The sequence below is a fragment of the Panicum hallii genome, chromosome 8, assembly GCF_002211085.1.
Source record: "Panicum hallii strain FIL2 chromosome 8, PHallii_v3.1, whole genome shotgun sequence".
Lineage (NCBI taxonomy): Eukaryota > Viridiplantae > Streptophyta > Magnoliopsida > Poales > Poaceae > Panicum > Panicum hallii.
In genome coordinates this window covers 3,463,388-3,486,522 of record NC_038049.1, presented here as the reverse complement: position 1 = coordinate 3,486,522, position 23,135 = coordinate 3,463,388, and the positions used below count along the sequence as shown (strand labels likewise).

General features: G+C 45.7%; 1 protein-coding gene and 1 pseudogene across 1 annotated transcript; one reads left to right on the top strand and one right to left on the bottom strand.

Moving 5' to 3' along the window:
* Positions 1–2,399: 2,399 nt before the first annotated feature.
* Positions 2,400–8,946, bottom strand: LOC112902614 (annotated as a pseudogene).
* Positions 8,947–17,706: 8,760 nt separating this feature from the next.
* On the top strand, positions 17,707–23,125 carry LOC112902352 (coatomer subunit beta-1-like). The gene is made up of 4 exons (XM_025971387.1): positions 17,707–19,858; positions 20,597–21,106; positions 21,609–21,694; positions 22,632–23,125. Exons 1-4 carry the CDS (start codon positions 17,801–17,803, stop codon positions 22,837–22,839), a joined length of 2,862 nt encoding a protein of 953 aa, XP_025827172.1. The 5' UTR covers positions 17,707–17,800; the 3' UTR covers positions 22,840–23,125.
* Positions 23,126–23,135: the final 10 nt, after the last annotated feature.

Sequence of the window (23,135 nt, the reverse complement as noted above, 5' to 3'; positions counted from 1 at the left end):
AGTATTTCGGACATCCTTTTGATCGCTCGTATTTTCCTCCGCTGATTTTTTCACCGTCTCGAAGTTTGCTAACCCCTTTGCAGTACCTACCAATAGCTCTACTTTGGTGTGGCATAACAATTGGCTAAGGAAATCACCGTCATCAAATCCGTCATCACTACCATCATCGATGGGCCCCTCGCCAACACCATCACCATCATCATCGCCGACATCCGTACAAAATACATCATAAGCATCGAACAATCCATCAAACTCAACGTCTTCTATCATTTTATTGAGTGTATTCTCCGTCGGAGGGGGTACTGCTTTCTCACCATGATACGTCCAGATCATGTAATTCTTAACAAAACCACCCACCAACACATGCGATCTGATTGTAGTTATGTCGGTGAATACTATCATATTTTTGCATATTTTTCACGGGCAAGATATCCTCTATGTCTTCTCATTTCTTGTGTGGTTTTCCGCAGCTCAAATAAATTTATTAAGTTCTCCACGAAAATAGGCATCCATCCTTAGTGCTTTGTACATCCATATCCTATCCATATCTGAACAGCAATAAATAATTTAAATGGATTAAAACAAGCTCTTCAATAATTTAGAAAATATATACCTTTTATATACGCCTAGATATGCATGTGTGCAAATATAAAAAAACTTAAATATTCTTCTACCTCCTCCATGGATCCAGGAAATGTTTACATATAATATAGCTCTCCTACTAAAATAACATAACTTCATTCAAAAGTTTGAGGCAAATAGATCCTCAAATAGCCATAAATATATACTTTTATATATACGTAGATATTGGAAAAATTAATTTAACATGTAGATACTAAAAAAATCAAAACCCAACCTATTATTGAACAACTAAATTTTGTTGGAAAAAACTATCATGCATGTGCGTAAATATAGAAAAAACAAATCTTCTTCTCTCTCCTTCATGGATCTAGGAATTTTTTTACTTTGGAAATGAGGCTAAAACATAGAAATTGAGCCAAAATAAATACATAATCTTGTTCTCCTACTAAAATAATATAACTTCATCCAAAAACTTAAGTCAAATGGAGCCCTAAATGATAAACCTACACCATGGAGATATAGATCTAGCTAGAGGCAAAGAGAGCATCAATTGAGCCTTAAAACTAACGAAAAAAAGCTTAGAAAAGATATGATATTAGCACCAACTTACCTTCTACAGCCTCCAACTCGAAGGAAATCAAACTTTAAAACCTTCCCTTCTCTTTTTCTCTTTTTTTTCTTAATTTTCGGGCAGCACCTCCCCCGAGCAAGCAATGGACTATCAGAAGGAGGAAGAAGGGAGCACCTAGATTTTTATCACCCATTCTCAAGGGCGGGTGATGGTGTCACCCATTTCTACAAATATATTTGCAGGGACGGGTCTGTTACTACAGTACCCCGCTCCCTTTGCAAAAGCCGAGTATGTTTTGATCCGCCTCTAGAAGAAAAAAAGAGAGGACGTTCTGTCGTTGTAGTGCTTTTTAGGTGTTGTACCAGCAGAGCTTCATTGGCGGCAGTTTTTTAGTTGATCTTGGTAACGAGCTACAGACTTTAAACTGAGAAGGAAAGGTGAACACTTTAATCCATACTGCTAGCCTTTCAACGAGTTTTCCTACAGAAATACATATTTCTTGTATTTCTGTTGAAGCATGCGTGTTACAACTTAGGGGCTATTTGGAATCACGCCTAAGGTGCCACAGCCTAACGTTAGCACCTTGCTACACATGTGGCGTGCCTAAGCTGCCTCACCTTAGACCTGTGTTTGGTTCGTTGCCACGCCTAACGTTAGGCGTATCTGGAAAAAAGTGTGGCAGCAGTTTGGATTGCTACCACACCTCAAGTTAGGCAAATCAGTATATGTGTGGTAACTGTTTGATTCACTGCCTAACTTCATTCACGCCAAACAATTTTGTAAGCAATTTGTGAGTAAAAAATAACAAATCTATAGAAAGAGCATATCATGTTAATAATAACTTGTTCGTAAAGTATAACTTGTTAATAACCACATAACTTGTTCATAACCACTTGTTCATAAGCATATAACTTGTTTATAACAGCCACATAACATGGTCATAACAGCCGTGCAACATGTTCATAACAGCCACTAAACAAGTGCAGCAGCTACCACCAACACCATCAATCTTCATTAGCCCTCAAAAGAAGCGTTCATTCATTAACAAAAGAGTGGAGCATCCTACAAAGTGCAAAAGAACCGGCCTCCATTGACACCATCCACCTTCGACTAAGTACTCGATGAGCCTAGTACAAGTGCAAAGTCAGCTTTGTAAAGTGCAAATAATATCCATAATGACGGCTTAAATAGAACATATATTACCTGAGTACTTAAACAAAATAGCAGGCGATCATACATAGCCAATTCACATCCCCGAATCACTAAAAAACTTGAAAACCCATGACTGAAATGTTACCTCGGATGAGCCTGATAAGAAACTACGCAACTCCTTTTGTCCTTTGGATGCTAGAAATGTTTCTACCATCAGCTTTTGGTTAGTAGTTAAAGTCATGTTCTCAAGTCTTTGCCATAATATATCATCAGAACTGCGCATAGGTGGTGGAGGTGGTGGTGGCTTCTTAATTTCATTTTGAAGTTCCACTAAAGTAGTTGTGATTGCATCTTCTACCCTAGACATGCAGCTCTTTGGTCTCACATCTCTCTTGTGTGCTTTTCCCTTACTTCTTAGACGCTTGACTCCCGAGCTAGATGAGCTTTGCTCAGCCACTTGGGATGCCATGCTGGGCTGGCCACTTATAGGAGAAGGTAAAGTGTCTGAATCATCACCTAGATTATCTTCAGGCGGAGCATAGCTGAACAAGTCATTGCATATGTCATCATCATAATCATTATCTCCATCAGCTTGTGTCTCATTGATACAAGTGTTGGCGTCCATTGCAAGAGAACCATCAGTACTGCTGTTAAGGAATAGTTCTTGCATTTCATTGAAGAATTTGATGGGCTTGGACAGGAGCCTTCTTGTCCTGACCTACATATAGTAACATGCTATTTGTTAATAAACAATATTTTATTCAGTTAGCAAAATATTAACAAAAAAGATTGAAAAAGGAGAATACCTGTAGGTTAGCCTTCTCTGGTTCAGATATGATAACCATAGATCTTGAGGTATCAAATATGTTACCACTCTTGCTTAAAGCTATTCTAATAAACTTCCAATTTTCCTTGTAATGTCTGAAATGTCTCTCAACTTGAGTAGCAATTACCCCATATTTAACTGCCTATTCAACGCTTCTGAACACTTAAAGTGATGCTATTTTTTTATCTTGAAACCAGCATGCTGCTCCTTTATATAGTCAATGAAACAACCAAGCATAAATTTAGTTTGATCCTCATCCCATAGAATGGTCCTCTCGCGAGTGGTGCCATCACCTTCATCCTTTTCCTTCCCTACTCAAGATCAATTTATAACAGTGTCTCAAAACAGCCACATGTTATAATAAAATAGGGACTCAAAATATACATATATTACAATCAAATAGGGTGTCAAAACAGCCCCGTAATACAATTAAATAGCAACATAATTCAATTAAATAGGATCTCAAAACAGCCATATAATACAATTAAACAGGATCTCAAAACAGCAACACAAATCAATTAAATAGGATCTCAAAAAAGCCACATAATAATGTCTCTAAACAATTAAATAAGGTCTCAATAAAGCCATATAATACACTTAAAATAATATCTCAAAACAGCAGCACAAGCATCAATTTTGGTCCCACTCATCCCATATTTGCTGAGCTAACTGATCACATATGATTTCCCATTGCTGGTTGTCCCTATTAATATCCCCATGTGAATGATTGCTTCTTGGAAGAGTTTGAAATCATGTCGCATAATCATAAACATAAATATCAGGTCCATCATCAATTATAAAGTTATGCAAAGTGCAGTATGCCAAAACTATCTTGACTTGTATTTTTAAAGGGAAAAATGGTTGACTTGTAAGTATCTTAAATCTGTTTTTGAGTATACCAAATGCCCGCTCAATCGTTGTCCTAAGAGAGGAGTGACGAAGGTTGAACAATTCTCTTGGATTTTCCGGTCATCTAATACCCTTAAACTCCTTAAGGTGGTACCGGACACCTCGATATGGAGGTAATATGCCAGGTCTAGCAGCATAACCAGCATCGGCTAAAAAGTAGTGACCTACAATTAGATTGAACTACCATTAGCTATTCATTTTGGAAGCTAAAACACGGTATATTAATTACTTGACTTATACCTTCTAGAATTTTTAAGCCTAATGGCCGTAACAATGCATCTTGGAGCACAAAGGAATCATGAGCTGATCCTTCCCATCCGGCCAGCACATATGTAAACTTAAGGTCAAAATCTACAGCAGCTAAGACATTTTGTGTTGGATAGTGCTTTCTACCCATAAACCTATCTTGCATATATATAGGAACCGATGCCAGTATATGTGTGCCATCCAATGCTTCTACACATTTCTAACATAAATAAAAAAGTGCCATGAATTCATTTATAAAAATGAATTCATTGCATTATATATATATATATATTACCTCAAAGTATGGGTAAAATCTTCCCGGGCCGGTGGATATCTTTGAATGTATTTCTGTAGTTCTTATGACAATAATATCACGAGACAATACACATAAAGCATCCAAAACAGCATTAAAACATCTACTAACAGTCTCTCTGGAGCGTAAGAATTCAAAGCCAACTGATCTGTTTGTCCATCTATGACCAACAAATTTTAAGAACATAACTACTTGTTACTCAATTGACACATTGATACTATCCTCTAACAATCCACGGGATCTTAAAAGACCACATAACCAGTGAAAAACAACTTTATGTATGCGCAACTCACTAATACATTTGGCTTCAGTTCCATTGTATAAACGGTTTAACCTACTTTCTCTTTCCAAATCTCTTTCTAATAAAGAACCATATTTGGGCCTCCTCATCAATCTATGTTCTTGTAACTTGTACCACAACATACAAACGCAAATGGCTATGCAAATAAGCAACCTTCTTCTTCGAATGAGATAATCATAATAATAATACTCAAGATAATCCTCCATTGCACCCATCTATAAAGATAATCCCGGGGGGGGGGGGGAGGGGGGCGCGGCGGGCGGTGGCCCGGCGGTGGCCTTCCACCGGGGGGGGGGGGGGGGTTGGGGGAAGGGGGGGCGGCGGGGAGGAGTACCTGAGCGGCGCGGACGGGAGGAATGAGGAGACCGAGAGGCTGTGGCGTGATTTTTGGGTGCGGCGGCCAAATCGAGCGCCGCACCTGTGGCTTATTTTTCCCGTGGCGAGCCAGTTGGACCGCGCCTAACAAAGTGTGGCGCGCTAACCTTAGTATAGCACCCAAATACGTGCCTAACATGGTTTGGCACGCCTAAGGTTAGGCTGTGGCGCCTTAGGCGTGATTCCAAACAGCCCCTTAATATCCGGTTGCTGATCTCATTCCCCATTACCGAAACTAAACTGATGCAATTGATGTGCTGTGTTCAATCTGCGGACCCAAACCCGGAAGGCAAAAATCAGCGGATCCGCTCACCTATCTAAGGAGTATTCTGATCTTAAGAAAAACAATCGAATTTCGGATTTGTGGATAATTAATTATACTTGTAGATGCAGAAGCCATTCCATTAGGTTCTACTCTCTCCATCCCAAATTAGTAGTCGTTTTGGCATTTTCGGATATATTGCCTTTGCTATGCATCTAAATAAATAATCTAGGTGTATAATAAAATTTATATATTTAAGAAAGCACAAACAACTGATAATTCAAGATGGAGGGAGTAAGACGGAGGGCCGATGAACTTGATATGAAACATTAGGCAATTTCGAATTTGTAATCTGAAGAGAGCTAATTCCACTCCAGGTTCTTAATTATACTTGTAGATTCTGTGCTGTCTGGGAATGTATAGGAGTCCGTTAGTTATAGAGACCAGAAGTTTCAAGCTGACTTGATCGACTTGTTGTGTAGCTGTAGAATATCAAGAGGAAGGAGGCACTGAATAATGGTCTGTAGGAGTTTAATTAGATGTTGTACATGTGTTGAAAAGAAGAAAAAGGTCAGAGGATGGTGTAAGCGTAGCAGGTAACCAGCTCTCTGTTCTGCCTGGTAACACAAAGTGCGAGGCAGGCAAATCAAAGCCTGAAATGAACAGAAGCAGCAGCACGACAGTGGATGTGCAGGTAGTGTCACCTGTCACGACATGAGCTACCTCAGCTCGACGACGACGCCGTCGCGGCCACGGAGTCTGTTCCCGCCGTTGGCCGGCCGTCGACACGCGCAGCCCACCGGCGCCAGCGCGCGTGCGCCGTGACGCCACGTGCCAGGCTCCACCGGTGCCGGGACCATGCCCGCTTTCGTCTTCGCCGCGCTCCCGCGATCCCGGCTGCCGTCGGCTGGTCAGGCCGAGGGCCCGAGACGGCTCGCTCCGCACGCCCCGGGCGCGGCGAATCGCGCTCTGCCCTCCAGGTGGTGAGATTGAGCCGGGGATGGTTCTAGGGATTGAGTCGGGGACCGGGGGACTGGTGGCTGGGGTGGGGCTTCGCAATCCCGGCGTGGAGGATGGCGGCGGCGGCAGCGGACGGACGGAGGCGGAGCGAACCACACCAAGGGGGTTATTTGAAAATCATCAGGGGTTAAGTGAAAATAATCGGATCGCGATTACTAATCGCGATCCGATTTAGAGGGTTATTTGTAAATAGTAGGGGTAATATTTAAATATTCGGCTCGCGACTATTAATTATGATCTAAATGAGGGGGATATTTGAAAAATATTCGATCCAAACTAGGGGTCATCTTGCAAATACTTTGGGCCGGCGACACTGAAGCCGCGCGGCGCGCCGGCCGCCGCTAGCTCCGCCGCTCGCCTTTGTCCCGCGTCCGCCTCCGTCGCCGGGACCACGTCCACCTTTTTCTTCGCGCAGGCCACCTCGCGACGGCGCGCTCGCCGGGCCGAACCCAGGTGCTGCTGCGGCAATGTGTCGTGCTCTCCGGCGAGGAACGAGTCCAAACGCGATCGACCAGACGGCAGTCGCGTCCGTCCGTCGGTCGGTATCGACGCATCAGTAGCCGCCGCTCACCGGAGCGCGCCGCTGCGTCCTGGGCGTTGTTTGCCTCCGTCTCCCCAATCCCCAATCCTGGACGACGACGAGCCTGACCATCACGATGGTCGATCAGCAAGAAACAGCCAAAGAGGCCAGCATGGGTCACTAAAGCAGAGTCGTCGACGATCGCCCAGATAGGTACACATCAAAGCTCTGCAATATTTTGCTAGAAGCATGTTTTTTTTTTTGAACGTTTGCTAGAAGCGTGTTATCCATCTCATAAATGACAACAATCCATCCTTTTTCTTTTAAAAAACTGAGCTTTGTCTTTTTATCTCTCTTTCATCGTCAAGCTATATGTAGCATTGGTAGATTACTGAATATTCATCCATAAACCTTCGCCAGCATCGTATTTCTTATATTTCAGATGTGCTTCTACGTCGCCCAGCTGATCCGGTGCTCCAAGGACAAAAACAAGGACAGCTAACACTCTCTTTATCATGTGTTGGTGTAAATGAGTGGAACGCGTTGCAGTGCCCAGTAATGTACTTGTCAGTTGTCACCCCTGGGATGAAGGGTCCCCGGGCTGCAGGCAAACCACCATGCGAAGTCAATGTTCTTCCTCACCGCCGAGGGGCCATCGACCTGAAACCCTTTGTGTTCAACTGCAACAAACAAACCAGCAGCTTAACATCAGACATTGTGGAATTATTTGAAGAAAAAAGTTTTAAAGCTTCCCAACACCAGCTAGTCAACTCTTGACAGAATTCTAGGTTATGAAGAAACTGCGATGAACTTCAACGAATAGAAAAGAAAGAAAGAAAAAAAAACTCACCGGTAGAGTCAGAACCCAATGGTTCACAACAAGTCACAAGGAAGCCACCTGGAGCCCGCCTTTTGCCACAGTTGTAGAGTTCAGCAAAGAAAAGCTGTTCCTTGGAACCCTCCTTGCTGGACCTTGCAGTGAAGTTAACATGTGTACAAATGGCCTGACTCAGCCATCATGATCACTGGCATCACATCCAACAGCTCAAACTTGATCCATTGGGCACAAGAAATTAATCAGGTCATAAAGCGTGAATTACCAATTCAATGTAGATGACGTGTTATTTTGAAAAGCAGTACAAACCAAATTTTGAAACTAGGAGCACGACTACAAATTCAGATGTGCATGTTTCTGTGCTCTCCCGATACCAGGCCACAAACTCTGGCACCATTTCTTGTGCATTTATTTTTTTTATGAAACTGGAGGGACTCAAGGGACAAGAGCCCCTACTGATTGTGTATTTATAAATTTGAAACAGAAAAGTTAATTATATTCACAGATAACCAAGAGGAATAAAAAGAAAGCAGCTAAAATGCAGAATTTTTTGAAACTGAGTTTATGAGCCACTCACTAATCTTTATCATCAGGAAGTATTGTTCATGTCCTTGCTGGATGGATAATCATTTTATTGTCCTTTATATGAATCATTCAATTCTAACCAATAAACGACTCTTGCTTAAAGTATACATATAAGCATTGGGCGCAAATTTGATCCTTCAAAAGATTTAGCATTAGCAATAGCAACATAAAAAACCAATGTATGCTTAATTCACCAGAGTTATATATATAGCACACAGATAAGCATCAGACACAAATCCTTTCAGAGAGTTAGCAGTGGTAACGTTAAAAATCAACGGATGCTAAATAACCATCCACCAGAGTTTTACATATAAGCTCACATCGGCTTGGTGAACCGTATCAAAAGTTCAAAACGCCGGACATCGATTACCTCCATTACCAAGAACTCCAAGCAGAACCAGCACTGCCTTCATCAATGGCTGCTTCATCAATGCCTTCGTCGTCGCCATCATCGTTGCTACCCTTTCATCCTACGGTATGCCTAAAACATGTCCAAAGCTTTCATTATTTTAGTCGATGGTTTCAACTCCATGCATGTAATTAACACCGGATTGTTGTGTGGTGCAGGGCGGCGGAGTACAACTGCATGGGCCCGTGCTGGAATTTCCAGCCGGACTGCAACAGCTGGTGCAGGAATGTGGCGTATTTCGCCAAGGGCGGCGCTTGCATCAACTCGCCCAACACCTGCTGCTGCCGTAGGTAGTTAGCAGAATTAATGTGGAACGGAAAAACAACTCTCGTGAAAGATCAATATGCCATGATTTGTAGAATAAAAATAAGAACTGTTTTCTATTTATCTGTCAACAAATCGCTTCCTGAAAATCTGTCGAATTGCTATCTGCTAGTCCTCAGCCTCTACTGGCAACCTGGTTGTCTTCTCCGGTGATGGAAAGAACTCCGGCGACCTTTGCTCGGGTTAGTGTTAGGGAATTTGGGTTTACGATTGTTGACTGTAAAGGGATAGTTGGGACGTCGCTGGACCGGCGGTGGCGGCTCTAAAATATTATATTAATCAATCTGCTTTTATTTATTGATGAAATATATAAGCACTAAAATGATGCAGTTCACATGTTGAGGCAAAGATGAATTTCATGTTCATCAAACACTTTGAGAAAAAATTAAAAAGAAACTGATAAGAACCATACATAAATTGCTGAAAATGTGGAATTTAGTTTGTGAAAGAGTTTGTAAGACACTGTGTCACTTGTCAGCAGGCAAAGCATGAGAGAGTGAAGAACCCAGGGCTGCTGCAACCACTACCGGTGCCAGACTGCAGTTGGCAGGTGATATCCATGGATTTCATAGAAGGGCTGCCTCAATTAAAACTTGACAAGTTTTCTAAGTATGGCCATTATTTCATCCCATTGTCTCATCCATTCACAGCTTTGACGGTAGCAAAGACATATATGACCAATATCTATAAATTGCATGGCTTGCCCACAGCTAGTATCTCTGATAGGGACAGGGTGTTTACAAGTCATTTGTGGCAGCAGTTGTTCAAAATGGCTGATACACAGTTGAGAATGAGTACCTCCTATCACCCACGAACAGATGGCCAAACTGAGCGTGTAAATCAGTGCTTGGAAGCTTATCTTAGATGTTCTGTGCAAGGATGTCCTAAACAATGGTCCCAACGGTGGTCACCGTTTGAAGTGTTGTATGGTCACCCTCCAAAACACTTTGGTGCAGATTCATTTGAAACTTGTGCAATCCTGATCTGCAAGAGTGGTTGCCAGAGAGGCAGAAAATGATTGCTTTGGTCAAAATGCACCTGCAAAGGGCTCAACAACGCATGAAACTGCAAGTTGATAAGAAGAGGACACCCAGAACGTTTGAAGTTGGCGACTTGGTCTTTCTTAAATTGCAGCCGTATGTGCAAACATCAGTGGCGACCAGGCAGAATTACAAGTTGGCATTCAGGTATTTTGGGCCATACAAAATTATCGGAAAGATCAATGAGGTGGCGTATGAACTTCTGTTACCCAGTTCCAGTGCCATTCATCCCATCTTTCATGTGTCTCAACTCAAGCCGGCGCTGGGAGTGCATACACAGGTCAGTACTGAGATTCCTGATCCTGACAACAATCTACGATATCCTGTTGCCGTTGTGGACAGACGTCTCTGTCAGCGAGCTGGCAAGGTGATTCCTCAGCTCCTGGTGCGCTGGTCGGGTTGGCCTCCGTCCATGGCAACCTGGGAAGATGAACATGATGCCAAGCAAAGATTTCCAGCGGCACCAGCTTGGGGGGAAAGATGTCAGCAGACCTGACGAGAAGGCGGCAAAGAACTCCAAGGGTGGACCGAGCAAGCTTCGTGGGCCGGATTAGGTAGCGTGTGCGTGTGGTGAGTTCTTATCCCTAATCCCTGTAACGGAGGAGGAAGAGGGTGTGATTTATTTGGATAGACCTTGTTGCCGTTGTCCGGTGCGCCGGCTACGACTTGTCGGCGACTTGGCGGCGGCGGACCTGTAAACCTGTTGAGTTATCCTAAGTACACCACCAATACCACCCAAATTCCACTGCGTAGCTCACACGCAGACGTCGCGGGAGTGGTCAACCGAGGGGCGGTACCCGTCCTCGTAGTAGTCCTTCCACCAAGGGGGCGACACGGGCGGCGGCGCGTACCGGAGCTCGGGGCGGCGCTCCGCCGCCATGGCCATGTCGCACACGAGGACGCCCAAGTGGTAGTGGACCCAGCACAGGAACCGGTCCCCGACGGGGACGACCTTGTCGCTCCCGTACCCGTACCCCAGCGACGGCGACGGCGGCACTGTTGTTCCGTCGCCGTCGCCGCCGGCGTCGAGGAGGGTGATGGGCACGGCCGTCTTGACCTCCCACTCGGTCCTGCCGAGGCGGAGCACGCAGAGCTCTGGCCCGTCTTTGGTCGCCGCGAGCTGAGCAACCAGGAGCTCCTCCTCACCGCGCCGTAGGATGCCGGCGCTCGTCGCGAACAGCCCGATCTCCCTGCGTTCCCAGGCGCCGCGGTGCTCCACGTACACTGTGACATCGAGGGAGGGCAGCCTGGACAGCGACGGCGGCCTCCGGGAACCTCCCGCCCTGTAGACGAAATAGTCGGAGCCGGCGGCGGCATGCCAGACCATCTCGAAGAGGACGGAGTCGCCGTGGGCCGCGACGACGCGTGCGGTGGGCTGCTGGGCGCTGCAATCCATCCTCGTCGCCGAAGCTAGGCGCGCGGTCCACCCAGTCGTAGTAGAGGAAGGAGCTCGACGGCGGCGCCGCGAGCGCCAAGGAGACGCGCAGGTGCCGGCCGGCTGCGGTGCGGGACTCCGCCGCGGTCGTGGCGTCGGCGGCGATGGAGCCGTCCATGCGGCAGTCGAGCCGGTTCAGCATCACCCGGCGAGCTTGGGACGAGATCGCCTGATCGCTGTGCATTAGTGGATGGCCGGCGGCTGAGGAGGCTCAAGCCGTCCAGTGATCTGAGCTGCAGACCAAGCCTCCTCAGTAGATTCGTACTACGATACAGTGGCGGTGGAGATCAGGTCACTAATGGCGGCGGCGTGCCTGCGGCTTTAGCCCTAGCTATGGTGATTGTGATTGTGTTTCGAACGTACTCCCATCAGCAGTCAGCGTGTGCTTTGAAGGTTTATTTTAGGCCTGGCTACAAACCCCAGCCCACAGCGTACCTTCCTAGGTGATCCGTGAAATTTGTTTCTCCCCTGGAATTTCGAGACAGTAGCTGCCTATTTTACTGCTTGTTTTCACCCAGATTTTAATGGCCCGGATTACTTTGAGAACGTGCTGCTGCTGTGTTCATCAGTGAAAGCTGGAACTGACGTCACTGCTAGATATTTTTTAATAGTATACATTTTTCACATTTTTCATTAGGAGAGAATTTATTTTATATAGTATAAAAGAGAGGAACAGTTGCAGGGGATTTCACTTGTGGTTTAGCTCGTAGCAGTGTAACTAGCGTTAATTATTCCTTCTTGAATATCAATCTCGCCACCCAAGTGAAAGCACACCCATACACCAACAACGTATATGCAACGAGCTCGTGTCAAGCTTAAAATTCTAAAAATTCACGATGGCGATAATTTCTTATTCTTATTCGACGACGGGGTTGTCCGGGCTCACGACGGGGCACTCCGGCGGCACGCGGGGGAGGCCCTCGCAGCCCGGCATCGCCCAGAGCTCCTCGCAGTCGAGCACGCCGTCTGCTCCTCCTCTGCCGTCGTCAGGCACTCAGGCTCATGGTCCAGGTGGTCACCGTGAAGGCGAAGGTGGAGCGCGGGCACGTGCCCCGGCCGGGGCCACCGCAGCAGCAGCGGGGGTACGGGTCGATGCTCACGAACCACAACGCGGCGGCGCCGGCTCCGGCTGCACTCGTGTTCCGGCAATACTGCATCCGCTCTCGTCTTCGTATTCGTCGTCGCTGTAGCTGAGGTTGTAGCGTCTCCCCTCGCGAGGCCATGGTGTCACCGGCAGCGGTAGGTGGCAGAGCACGAGGTTCGGATCGGCAGCCATGTCGTACAAGAGGATGCCGCTGCTGTACTTGATCCAGCACAGGAACCGGTCGCCGACGGGGACGACCCTGTCGAGGAAGAAATCCCACCGCATCCCTCCTCTGCTGTCGCCGAGGACGATCGGCAGCGCCGACCTCAACTCCCACTCGGAAATATCTTTCTATAGATAATGCTCATGAATTTGCTATGTGATTTCTTAACAATATGTAGTAGATTAAATTTCCGTGTGCATCCGCGAACCGAGGTGTTGGTGTCAAACAAATTTACACCAAAGCAGGAAATTATTGAAGTACAAAAATCACACAGTTCACACACCGCTTTTCGTTTCTTCCATTCCCCCAGAATGAGAGTCCCCCCTGTACACAAAAGAATTCCTGATAATCCCCCTTTGTGCACCATAATATGCCCAAAATATTAAAAGCTAGAGGGTCATTTTACAGTAACAGCGAACAATTTGGACTTCTCCATCTAGTTCACGCTTGTGATACCGCCGAAACTCCGACCGTCCTCATCATCTTCATCATCAACTTCAATCGGTCTAAGGTAACCCTCGTCTCTTGTCCTCACCTAGATACGCAGCCTATGGTTAACCGCCTTACCCGCTGGCACCTTCGGTCACCTCCGCTCAGCCCCGCATTCAATACTGCTGATGCTGCACTCAAATTACTGACTGGAGGTTACGATTTTCCCTTTTTGGTTACTCAGGATGATACAACAACCCTCGGCTCGTGATCTTCGAGGTAGAGATCCCCAACACGAGGGGAGATCAGCTGGTTAGATTCTTTATGGTGAAACTTGTCCAACCAGATTTGAATTCTTGAGTTGAGTCGGTATGGGTACTAGCAAAACTTTTTATGCATTTGCTTATAAGCTTCTCCAAAAGGGAAAATATCCATTTTACCACCCGCACAATCCACTTTTATCCATTTGATATCTAAATAAATTTTAGCTCATTTTACTCGCTCACTCTATTTCAACTAACCCAATTTATGATATATTTTTCTTGCATAATTTATGATGTTCTATGGTACAAAAATATACTTTTTGGAAAAAGGAAAATATTTCAGGCCTCCTCAGCCTATAAGTTGATCAAAAAATAGAGCAACGAGAAAATACAACCACCATGCTTCCCTGAAAATTATCTATATAAAATAATTGAAACATTTTTTCTAAGAAACCACATCATTACGGATGAGCTAACATGAAGAAACATTATCCAACCAGTCCAACAAAGATTTCAAAAACTGCAAGCAACAAGCCTGAACTTCTAATTCGGCGACCAATCTCTTAAGAATGACATTGGTTTTTTTCCCGGAGAGTTTCCTTGGTTAGCACAGAGCCACAGAAGTTTTGCTGGAAAATGAGAGTACGCTCGCCTCCGATCAGCGGTGAACTCGGCGACAGACAGCAGCGTCTTGGTCTTGATGTTGAGCTTGATCATCCATGCCTTCCGGTCCTCGCAGCTGCTGACGAAGTGGTAGTTGGTGACCAGGAAGCAGACAACGTCGGGATCGTCCAGGCACACGACGGGGCACTGGAGGTTCGCTCGCGGGAGGCCCTCGTAGCCCGGAAGGGCCCAGAGCTCCTCGCAGTTGATCTCGCCGTCTTCCACCCACGCCGGTGGCTCGTTCATGCCGAGCTTCATCGACCAGGTACTGACGGTGAAGGCGTAGCGGGAGCGCGCGCAGGTGCTCCTCCCGGGGCCGCCGCAGCAGCAGTGGGGGTCGACGCTGACGAACCGCACCGCGCTAGCGCCGGCGGCGCCCAAGCTCTTGGAATGCTTGGACATGTCGTCGTCCTTGTCGTAGTTCTTGGGGTCCCAGATCACGCCGGGGGGCAGAGGAGCGTACCGTTCCCTGGGGCTCGCCGAGTCGGCCATGTCGCACAGGAGGAAGCCGCTCTCGTACTTAACCCAGCAAAGGAAGCGGTCGCCGACAGGGATGATGGTGTTGGTGCAGCGCGGCCAAAGCCGCTCGACGCCACCTTTGTTGCCACCGTCGTCGTGAACGATGGGCACCGGCTCAATGAGCTCCCACTGGGGCGCGCCGCAGCGGGGCAGACAGAACTCGACCGTGTCCCGTCGCGCGTCGCGGTCGTACTCGAGGTGGAGCTGGACCAGCAGGACGTCGCCGTCGCCTCGCCGGAGAAGGGTCGTAGTCCCGCTGTACAGGAAGTGCTCGTCCTCGAAACCGTACGGGCTGCGCTGGTTGCTCATCTTCAAGAGGACCGAGTCCCCATGGGCCGCGACGACACTGATGCGCCAATCGTCGACGTTGTAGTCCTCATCGCACTCGTCGTCGTCGTCCTCATCGCACTCGTCGTCGACGCCGTCGTCCTTGTCGCGCTCGTCGACGTCGTCGCCATCCTTCTCGCGCTCGTCGCCGCCCTCCACGCCAGGCGCGGTATCCGGGAAATCGTAGTAGACAAAGGAGCTCGCCGGCGGTGGAGGTGGTGGCCCGTGGAGGTGCGGGAGTACGCAACGGTTCTGGCGTCAGCGACGAACCATTCATCCGCGCGGATGCCACACCTGTTCAGCAGCACCCAGCCCGGGTCCTTTTCGGCGGCCGGCGGCGAGTCACGGGGCTCGTCGCGACGCCGGCCGGGGCTCGTCGCGACGCCGGCCGATACTTGGGGCGAGGTGGATCGAGCGCAGGGGAATTACAATGGTGTTAATTACAATTGTCACTCCACGTCAGAGTTTGGTTCCATAATTTTGACCATCAACAGTCTAACTATATTTGTGATTATTAGAATTGAGGGCCACTGGATTTGTATTTGAGAACATTTTTCTATACTAGCCACCAACACGTACGTACGCATGCATGCATTTTTTACTGGAAATCATAAAAGGCACACAAATTGCTCGAGCTCATGAATTTCCTTATGGTCAAAGATTTGTGATCCGCGTCGTATGGTGCCTAGAGGCTTAGGAACCGGCGGTGATGACCTGTATTGTAGTAGTGCAAGTGCAGTTTAGGGTCATATATTTACGTGTTAAAAGATTATATCATGTCACCTTTTCATCCATTTGATTGAAAATCAATAAGTTAAGATTCATGCACCTCTCGATGTTTCACTTTCACGCCACAACGCATCTGATTTCTGAAAATTATAGGAAAAAATATGTTCCGGAAGAAATTGTAGGGTCAAAGTTGATTTAATGTCTGACTGAAACCGGTCAATTTGTACTCATCTCTTCCTCTGAATCCTCAATCCTATAATAAAGTTGATGTAATTTCAGTGACCTTTGTTAAACAGGATCAAAATTTGATCGTAGAGTGCAGACAATAAATCTTGATTCACGAGGAACTGTTATACCCAAATAACATTTATTGGCAATCTAGAAACATATAAAATAATTAAACAATAATGCTAAGCTAAACACTGATCTACTGACCTAAATTGAAAAAAAAACTCAAACAAAAAAAAGCGACGACACTAATTATCATAACCTTGTGAATGTACAAGACTACTGGTAGGCTCTCTTTATTTTCAGCAAACATGTTTACGTCCGCATGAAGAGGAAAATCGTCCTTCGGAGAATGATATTGCCGCAAGGAATTCAACGAGCAATTTCAGTATTGACAACATTGATTGAGAATAACCAACTAATATAATCAGAGAGAGTTTTATTTCAAAAAAATAATCAGTGAGAGTATGCGATGAAAACGAAAAGAAGCACAACAACAAACTCAGGAACACATTGCTTCGATCAAACTCAGCAGTAGAAACGTGAATTAAAATAGCACAAAAAATTAAATGGTAGATATTTAGAAATCTCTAATTTTGTTTTGAAATTTCTAAATAAAAAATCTGTATATGATGTCTTTTTTTTTGAAATTTTCTACAGGAAAAAATTTGGATATTATTGATATGTGGCGCCCCATTTTCTTTGCTGGGGAAGGCCTATTTGCTGGTGGAATGATCTTGCTGTTCAGTATCATTCAGATTTCAGAAGTTCCAATATGATCATAAAATAGCAAAATTTGTAGTTCAGAGGTCAATCAAATTAGAGGTGCCATTTGAGCCACCAATTTTTCTTCCAAATATGGTCATAAAAAGTATGATGTATCATACCATTTGTACCATCTTATAGTGTATCTCAGTGAAGAACATGCAATGGTACGATGGTAGTGAAGGGGAAAAAGCCAAATTTTACTTCATTACATTAGAGGGGCAAATGTGTCTTTTTCAATTTACTTAACAGTAACATACGGAATTGGCATTAAGGGATAAAATTTTAAGACCGTGGCACTGATGGAATTTCAGAAAAAATTATAGCACTGAGTAAAGCCACGTTAATTTTTATGACACCAAGAGAATTGGCTCAAATAAAATTAACTACTACAGCTGTCAACTCTGTTAACCACCCTCCCTAATGCCCGGAATGGACCCACTTCAACCAGCATTACTAACGAAGAAAACATGCTAAACATACAACGCATGGAAATGGAAACAAAGTAAAAAAAGTGAAAAAAATCGGATCAATCTGTAGAAAAGTAAATTAAAATAGCACACAAAATCAACCGTATTTCGTTTTGAAATCTCTACAAGGAAAAAAAAATCCCACATTCCGAGGATGATGGATGGATGTTGTTGATTTGTGGCGGCCCATTTTCTTTGCTGGGGGCCTTTCGAAGAAGGCCCATTTCGACTAGGCGAAGCAACCCGTCTTAGCACCATCACCGGTTGTCTGTCGCTCCCCCCGATAAATCTCGCGCTCGTCTTCCTCCTCCGTCCCAGATCCGATCCCCCCTCCCCCCTCCCCCTCCCTCGAGGAGGCCCGGCCAGATCCCCCGACCTCGCCAGATCCGGCGGCCATGGAGAAGCCGTGCACCCTCATGGTGCACTTCGACAAGGGCTCGCCGGCGATGGCGAACGAGATCAAGGCGGAGCTCGAGTCCGGCGACGGCCCCGCCAAGGCCGACGCCATGCGCCGCGCCATCTCGCTCCTCCTCAACGGCGAGTCCCTCCCGCACCTCTTCATCACCGTCGTCCGCTACGTCCAGTCCTGCGACGACCACGCCGTCCAGAAGCTCCTCCTCCTCTACCTCGAGACCGTCGACAAGCGCGACGCCGCCACGGGGAAGGTCCTCCCGGAGATGATCCTCATCTGCCAGAACCTCCGCAACAACCTCCAGAGCCCCAACGAGTACATCCGCGGAGTCACGCTGCGCTTCCTCTGCCGCCTCACCGAGCCCGAGCTGCTCGAGCCGCTCGTCCCCTCCATCCTCGCCAACCTCGAGCACCGCCACCAATTCGTGCGCCGCCACGCGCTCTCCGCGGTCTCCGCCATCTACCGGCTCCCGCAGGGGGACCAGCTCATCCCCGACGCGCCGGAGCTCGTCGAGCGCGCGCTCGCCTCCGAGCAGGACGCCGCCGCGCGCAGGAACGCGTTCCTCATGCTCCTCGCCAGCGCGCAGGACCGCGCCGTCTCGTACCTCCTCGCCAACGCCGACCGCGTCGCGGAGTGGCCCGATCTGCTGCAGATGGCCGCCGTCGACCTCATCCGCAAGGTCTGCCGCTCCAAGGGCCGCACCGACAAGGGGAGGTATATCAAGATCATCATCTCCCTCCTCTCGGCGCCCAGCTCCGCGGTCGTGTACGAGTGCGCGGGGGCGCTCGTGTCCCTCTCTTCCGCGCCCACCGCCGTGCGTGCCGCCGCCAACACATACTGCCAGCTGCTCTCCTCGCAGAGCGACAACAATGTGAAGCTCATCATCCTGGACCGTCTGCACGAGCTGCGCACCTCGCATAGGGAGGTGATGGTGGATGTGGTCATGGATGTGCTGCGTGCACTGAGCAGCCCCAATGTGGATGTCAGGAAGAAGGTGCTCGATTTAGTGCTGGATCTGCTCACCCCACGGAATGTGGAGGAGGTGGTGCTCTACCTCAAGAAGGAGGTGGTTAAGACGCAGGCTGCTGAGGTCGAGAAGGGTGGTGAATACCGCCAGATGCTGGTGCAGGCCATTCATTCCTGTGCCAAGAAGTACCCGGAGGTGGCTGCGTCAGTTGTGCATCTGCTCATGGACTTCCTTGGGGACCCAAATGTTGCTGCAGCGCATGATGTTGTTCTGTTTGTGCGTGAGATCATAGAGACCAACCCCAAGCTCCGTGTGTCCATTATCCAGAGGCTAATTGACACATTCTATCAGATTCGGGCATCCCGTGTCTGCATTTGTGCTCTCTGGATCCTTGCAGAGTACTCTCTGTCGCTGTCTGAGGTTGAGAGTGCCATTTCCACTATCAAGCAATGTGTTGGGGATCTCCCGTTCTACACTGTCTCTGAGGAAGGGGAGACAACTGATTCCGCCAAGCCATCCCAGCCAGTGGCGAACTCTGTCACTGTGTCTTCAAGGAGGCCTGCTGTTCTTGCAGATGGTACTTATGCCACACAGAGTGCTGCCACGGAGACTGCTATTTCAGCTCCAGCAGCGGCTCTTGGGTCATTGGCTTCCACCCAGAATCTCAGATCTCTCATTCTGTCTGGTGATTTCTTTTTGGCTGCTGCTGTTGCCTGTAATCTGACCAAGCTTGTGTTGAGGCTGGAGGAGGTTCAGCCATCAAAGGTTGAAGCAAACAAGGCTTATACTGGAGCCTTGTTGATCATGGTGTCCATTCTGCAGTTGGGAGAGTCATCTTACCTCCCACACCCTATTGACAATGACTCACATGATAGGATTGTTCTCTGTGTGAGGTTTCTTTGTAATCCTGGTGATGATGCTAGGAAGGTTTGGTTGCAGTCATGCCGCCAGAGCTTTGTCAACATGCTTGCTGAGAAGCAATTTAGGGAGACTGAGGAGATGAAGGCTAAGGCTCAGATATCTCATGCCCAACCAGATGATCTTATTGATTTCTATCACCTAAAGAGCAGGAAGGTGAGAGTGAACTACTTCTCTATTTTTGTTTGTCCTCTATTGGAACTCCATATTCTGTTCTCTGTCTAGTGTGGGTACTGATGACCACAAGCATTTAGTTTTCTATGTATTTGTAGACAACAAAAGTTAACATTTTTCTCCTGTACCATTAGGTCTTAAACTGAGTCTCTTAGTAAGTGGAGTCATGGATATGGAAGTATTTTGTTTTTTCTATTTTTCTGGTTCACATGTTGTCAATGGTAAAACATGTTTGTACTCTATTAAGGTAGCAAACTCAAGTAAAAAAATGGTCTTTCTCGGGTCAATGAATAATAAGATGTGCATATCTAAACATAATTTCTGTAGAAACTGAAATGGAACAACAGTTTCCTCCTCGTGATCACATACTATGAAAAAGTTTTTTTTATTAATTCATCTTTAATATTTTTGGTAAAATTTGCCTTTGACTATAGACTAATTACCGGTAGCCATAATATTTTTTTTCGAAAGCGTGGTTATTTACTGTTTCGGGATTGTTATTCAATGTTGCATTTTTATCATAAAAAATGAGGTGACTTGTTTTGACATGATAATTTTGTTTAATATCGGTAGCCATAATTAATGTTTAATATCACAGCAAAACCATAAGCACCATCTTTTTTGGAAGTATGATAATTTTATGTGAATTTTAAGCACCTTAGATGCCCTTTTTGTCTGTATTTCTTTCGTGCACTGCTAAAGTTGGCATTTCTCTTGCAGGGAATGAGTCAACTTGAGTTGGAAGATGCAGTCCAAGATGATTTGAAGGCTGCAACTGGTCAATTTACTAAGGATGCAGATGATACCAACAAACTGAACCGGATTCTTCAATTGACCGGATTCAGCGATCCTGTCTATGCTGAAGCATTTGTAACTGTTCATCATTATGATATTGTACTTGATGTTACAGTCATAAACCGTACAAAAGAAACACTCCAGAACTTGTGCTTGGAGTTAGCAACAATGGGCGACCTAAAACTTGTTGACCGCCCCCAGAACTACACATTAGCTCCAGAGTCAAGCAAGCAAATTCGAGCCAATATCAAGGTTTCATCAACAGAGACTGGAGTTATATTCGGTAACATAGTTTATGAAACTTCAAATGTGATGGAACGATCAGTGGTGGTCCTAAATGATATTCACATTGATATCATGGATTACATCTCACCTGCTACATGTGCTGATGTTGCTTTCCGGAACATGTGGGCAGAATTTGAGTGGGAAAATAAGGTAATATGCCTCTTTTTTGAATTGTTTGTTTTTCAAGATGATCTCTATTGTTTATGCTGCAGATGATATTGCTAGTATTTCTGTCATCTGGTTGTAATCTATGCTGAAATTGTGCCATAATATAGGTTCCTGTAAAAGAGCAAAATACCTCTACATGATTAATTTTGTTTTTCTATCTCTAAAAGTTAATGACTAATATCAAGCATCTACATGGTAACACTTTGTGGGTGTTTGAATGTGGGGCATTGCTGGAAGAAATTTTGGGACAAAGAATTGCTGTAATCATCATCTCTATTGGTCCTTGTAGGTTTAAGCTGGACAATTTTAAGGGTAGCTTTATTCTGTTTACTATTGTTGTATCAATTGCCTTAATTTTCTGGCTGGGGAATGATTAGTTATGGTTGATGTAGAATTATACATAGAGGTAGTCCTGTTCATAGTCTGTATCTGATTTATTTGCCTTATTAATTATTGTTATGACTATTATTTCGTTGTTTATCAGGTGGCGGTGAATACTGTGATTCAGGATGAAAAAGAGTTCTTAGATCATATTATCAAGTCAGCAAACATGAAGTGTCTAACACCACCGTAAGTTCCAATGAATTTAGACCGTACTAGAATTGTACCTGCCTTTCTATATAGATGCTAGATTTATCTGTTGTGTCATGAACCATTCAGAGTTTCAGACCCCTATGAAGTGCCAGAACATAGGTATACAAGCATATTTCTCTCAATAAAACTACCATATATGTAAATTTATGACATTATTACTTTTCTGTATGCCAAATAACCTATAGAGTAATCACATGGCTGTTTTTTTCTCTCTCGAACACATGGCTGTTTTCAGCATACATGGCTGATCAATTTGGCCCAATATGGTTTCTAGTTTGTTTCCTAGGCTTGCAAGCCTAGGCACGTGTGTGCTCAAGTTATATGTTAGAAAAGGTCATTTTACTTTTCTTCCCTTCCAGCTACAACTAATAATTGGGCAGAAATCACACAAACTTGCATGCTGTTCATAGGCTGGGGAGAAGGGTGTGCGAGTCTTCTTCCTTTTTAGTTTTTCCTTCCTCTCTTTCTTTTTTCTTGTCTCTGTTCTCTCTCCTTGCTTGTAGGCGTTGTATGGACCATTTCACATTTTATTTCTTAATTTAATGACGGGCAGCTCTCTTGTTGGTTCAAGGAATAAAGGGCAACCTTGCATGCACAGGATATCACCCTAAAATGTCTTAATCGCTCAACAATGATTAGCAAAAGATATGTACCTGCTTTATCGGAAGCTTATGGTTGCTTAATTTGGCATAACAAACAAAGGTGCCTTGCATGTGTTTTCACTTGGACTGAATGTGGTTGGAAAACTGGAAAATTGTTTCACTGAACATTGCTAATTTTTAACTGGGATGTGGGAGTTTCGAAGTTCTGGGGCTAGAACATGCGAAAGCTTGTTTCTTTAAATTTGACTTAATTAAGTTTGGTAATGATTGCTCATGTTTTGTCCTTTTTTTATATGGTAATTTGACATCAGATCTGCACTTGATGGAGAATGTGGGTTCCTTGCTGCAAACCTTTACGCCAAGAGTGTGTTTGGTGAGGACGCTCTGGTGAACATCAGCATTGAGAAGCAGGCCGATGGCAAGTTGAGCGGCTACATCAGAATTAGGAGCAAGACCCAAGGAATAGCGCTCAGCTTAGGAGACAAGATTACCCTAAAACAAAAGGGTGGCAGCAGCTAGCTGAGCTTGTGCCACATGTATATCACCCAGTTATACCATAAAGCTCCGATTGAACTCGATTTTTGCTACCTTCCCACCAATTTTCATGTGTCGACAAGTTATGACAGGTGGTAGTAGAGGTATCCCATCCTATATGGACAGAGGCTTGTGTAGCTTTGTGTTGTTCTAGCTTACAAAACGAAGAGTTTTGTTATACTTACTGACTTTTTTGAATCCTGATGTCTATCTGATTCGAATGTCATGTATGAATTAACAAAGTGATTATAGATTCTTTTCTTTGGTGCAAGCACACACTT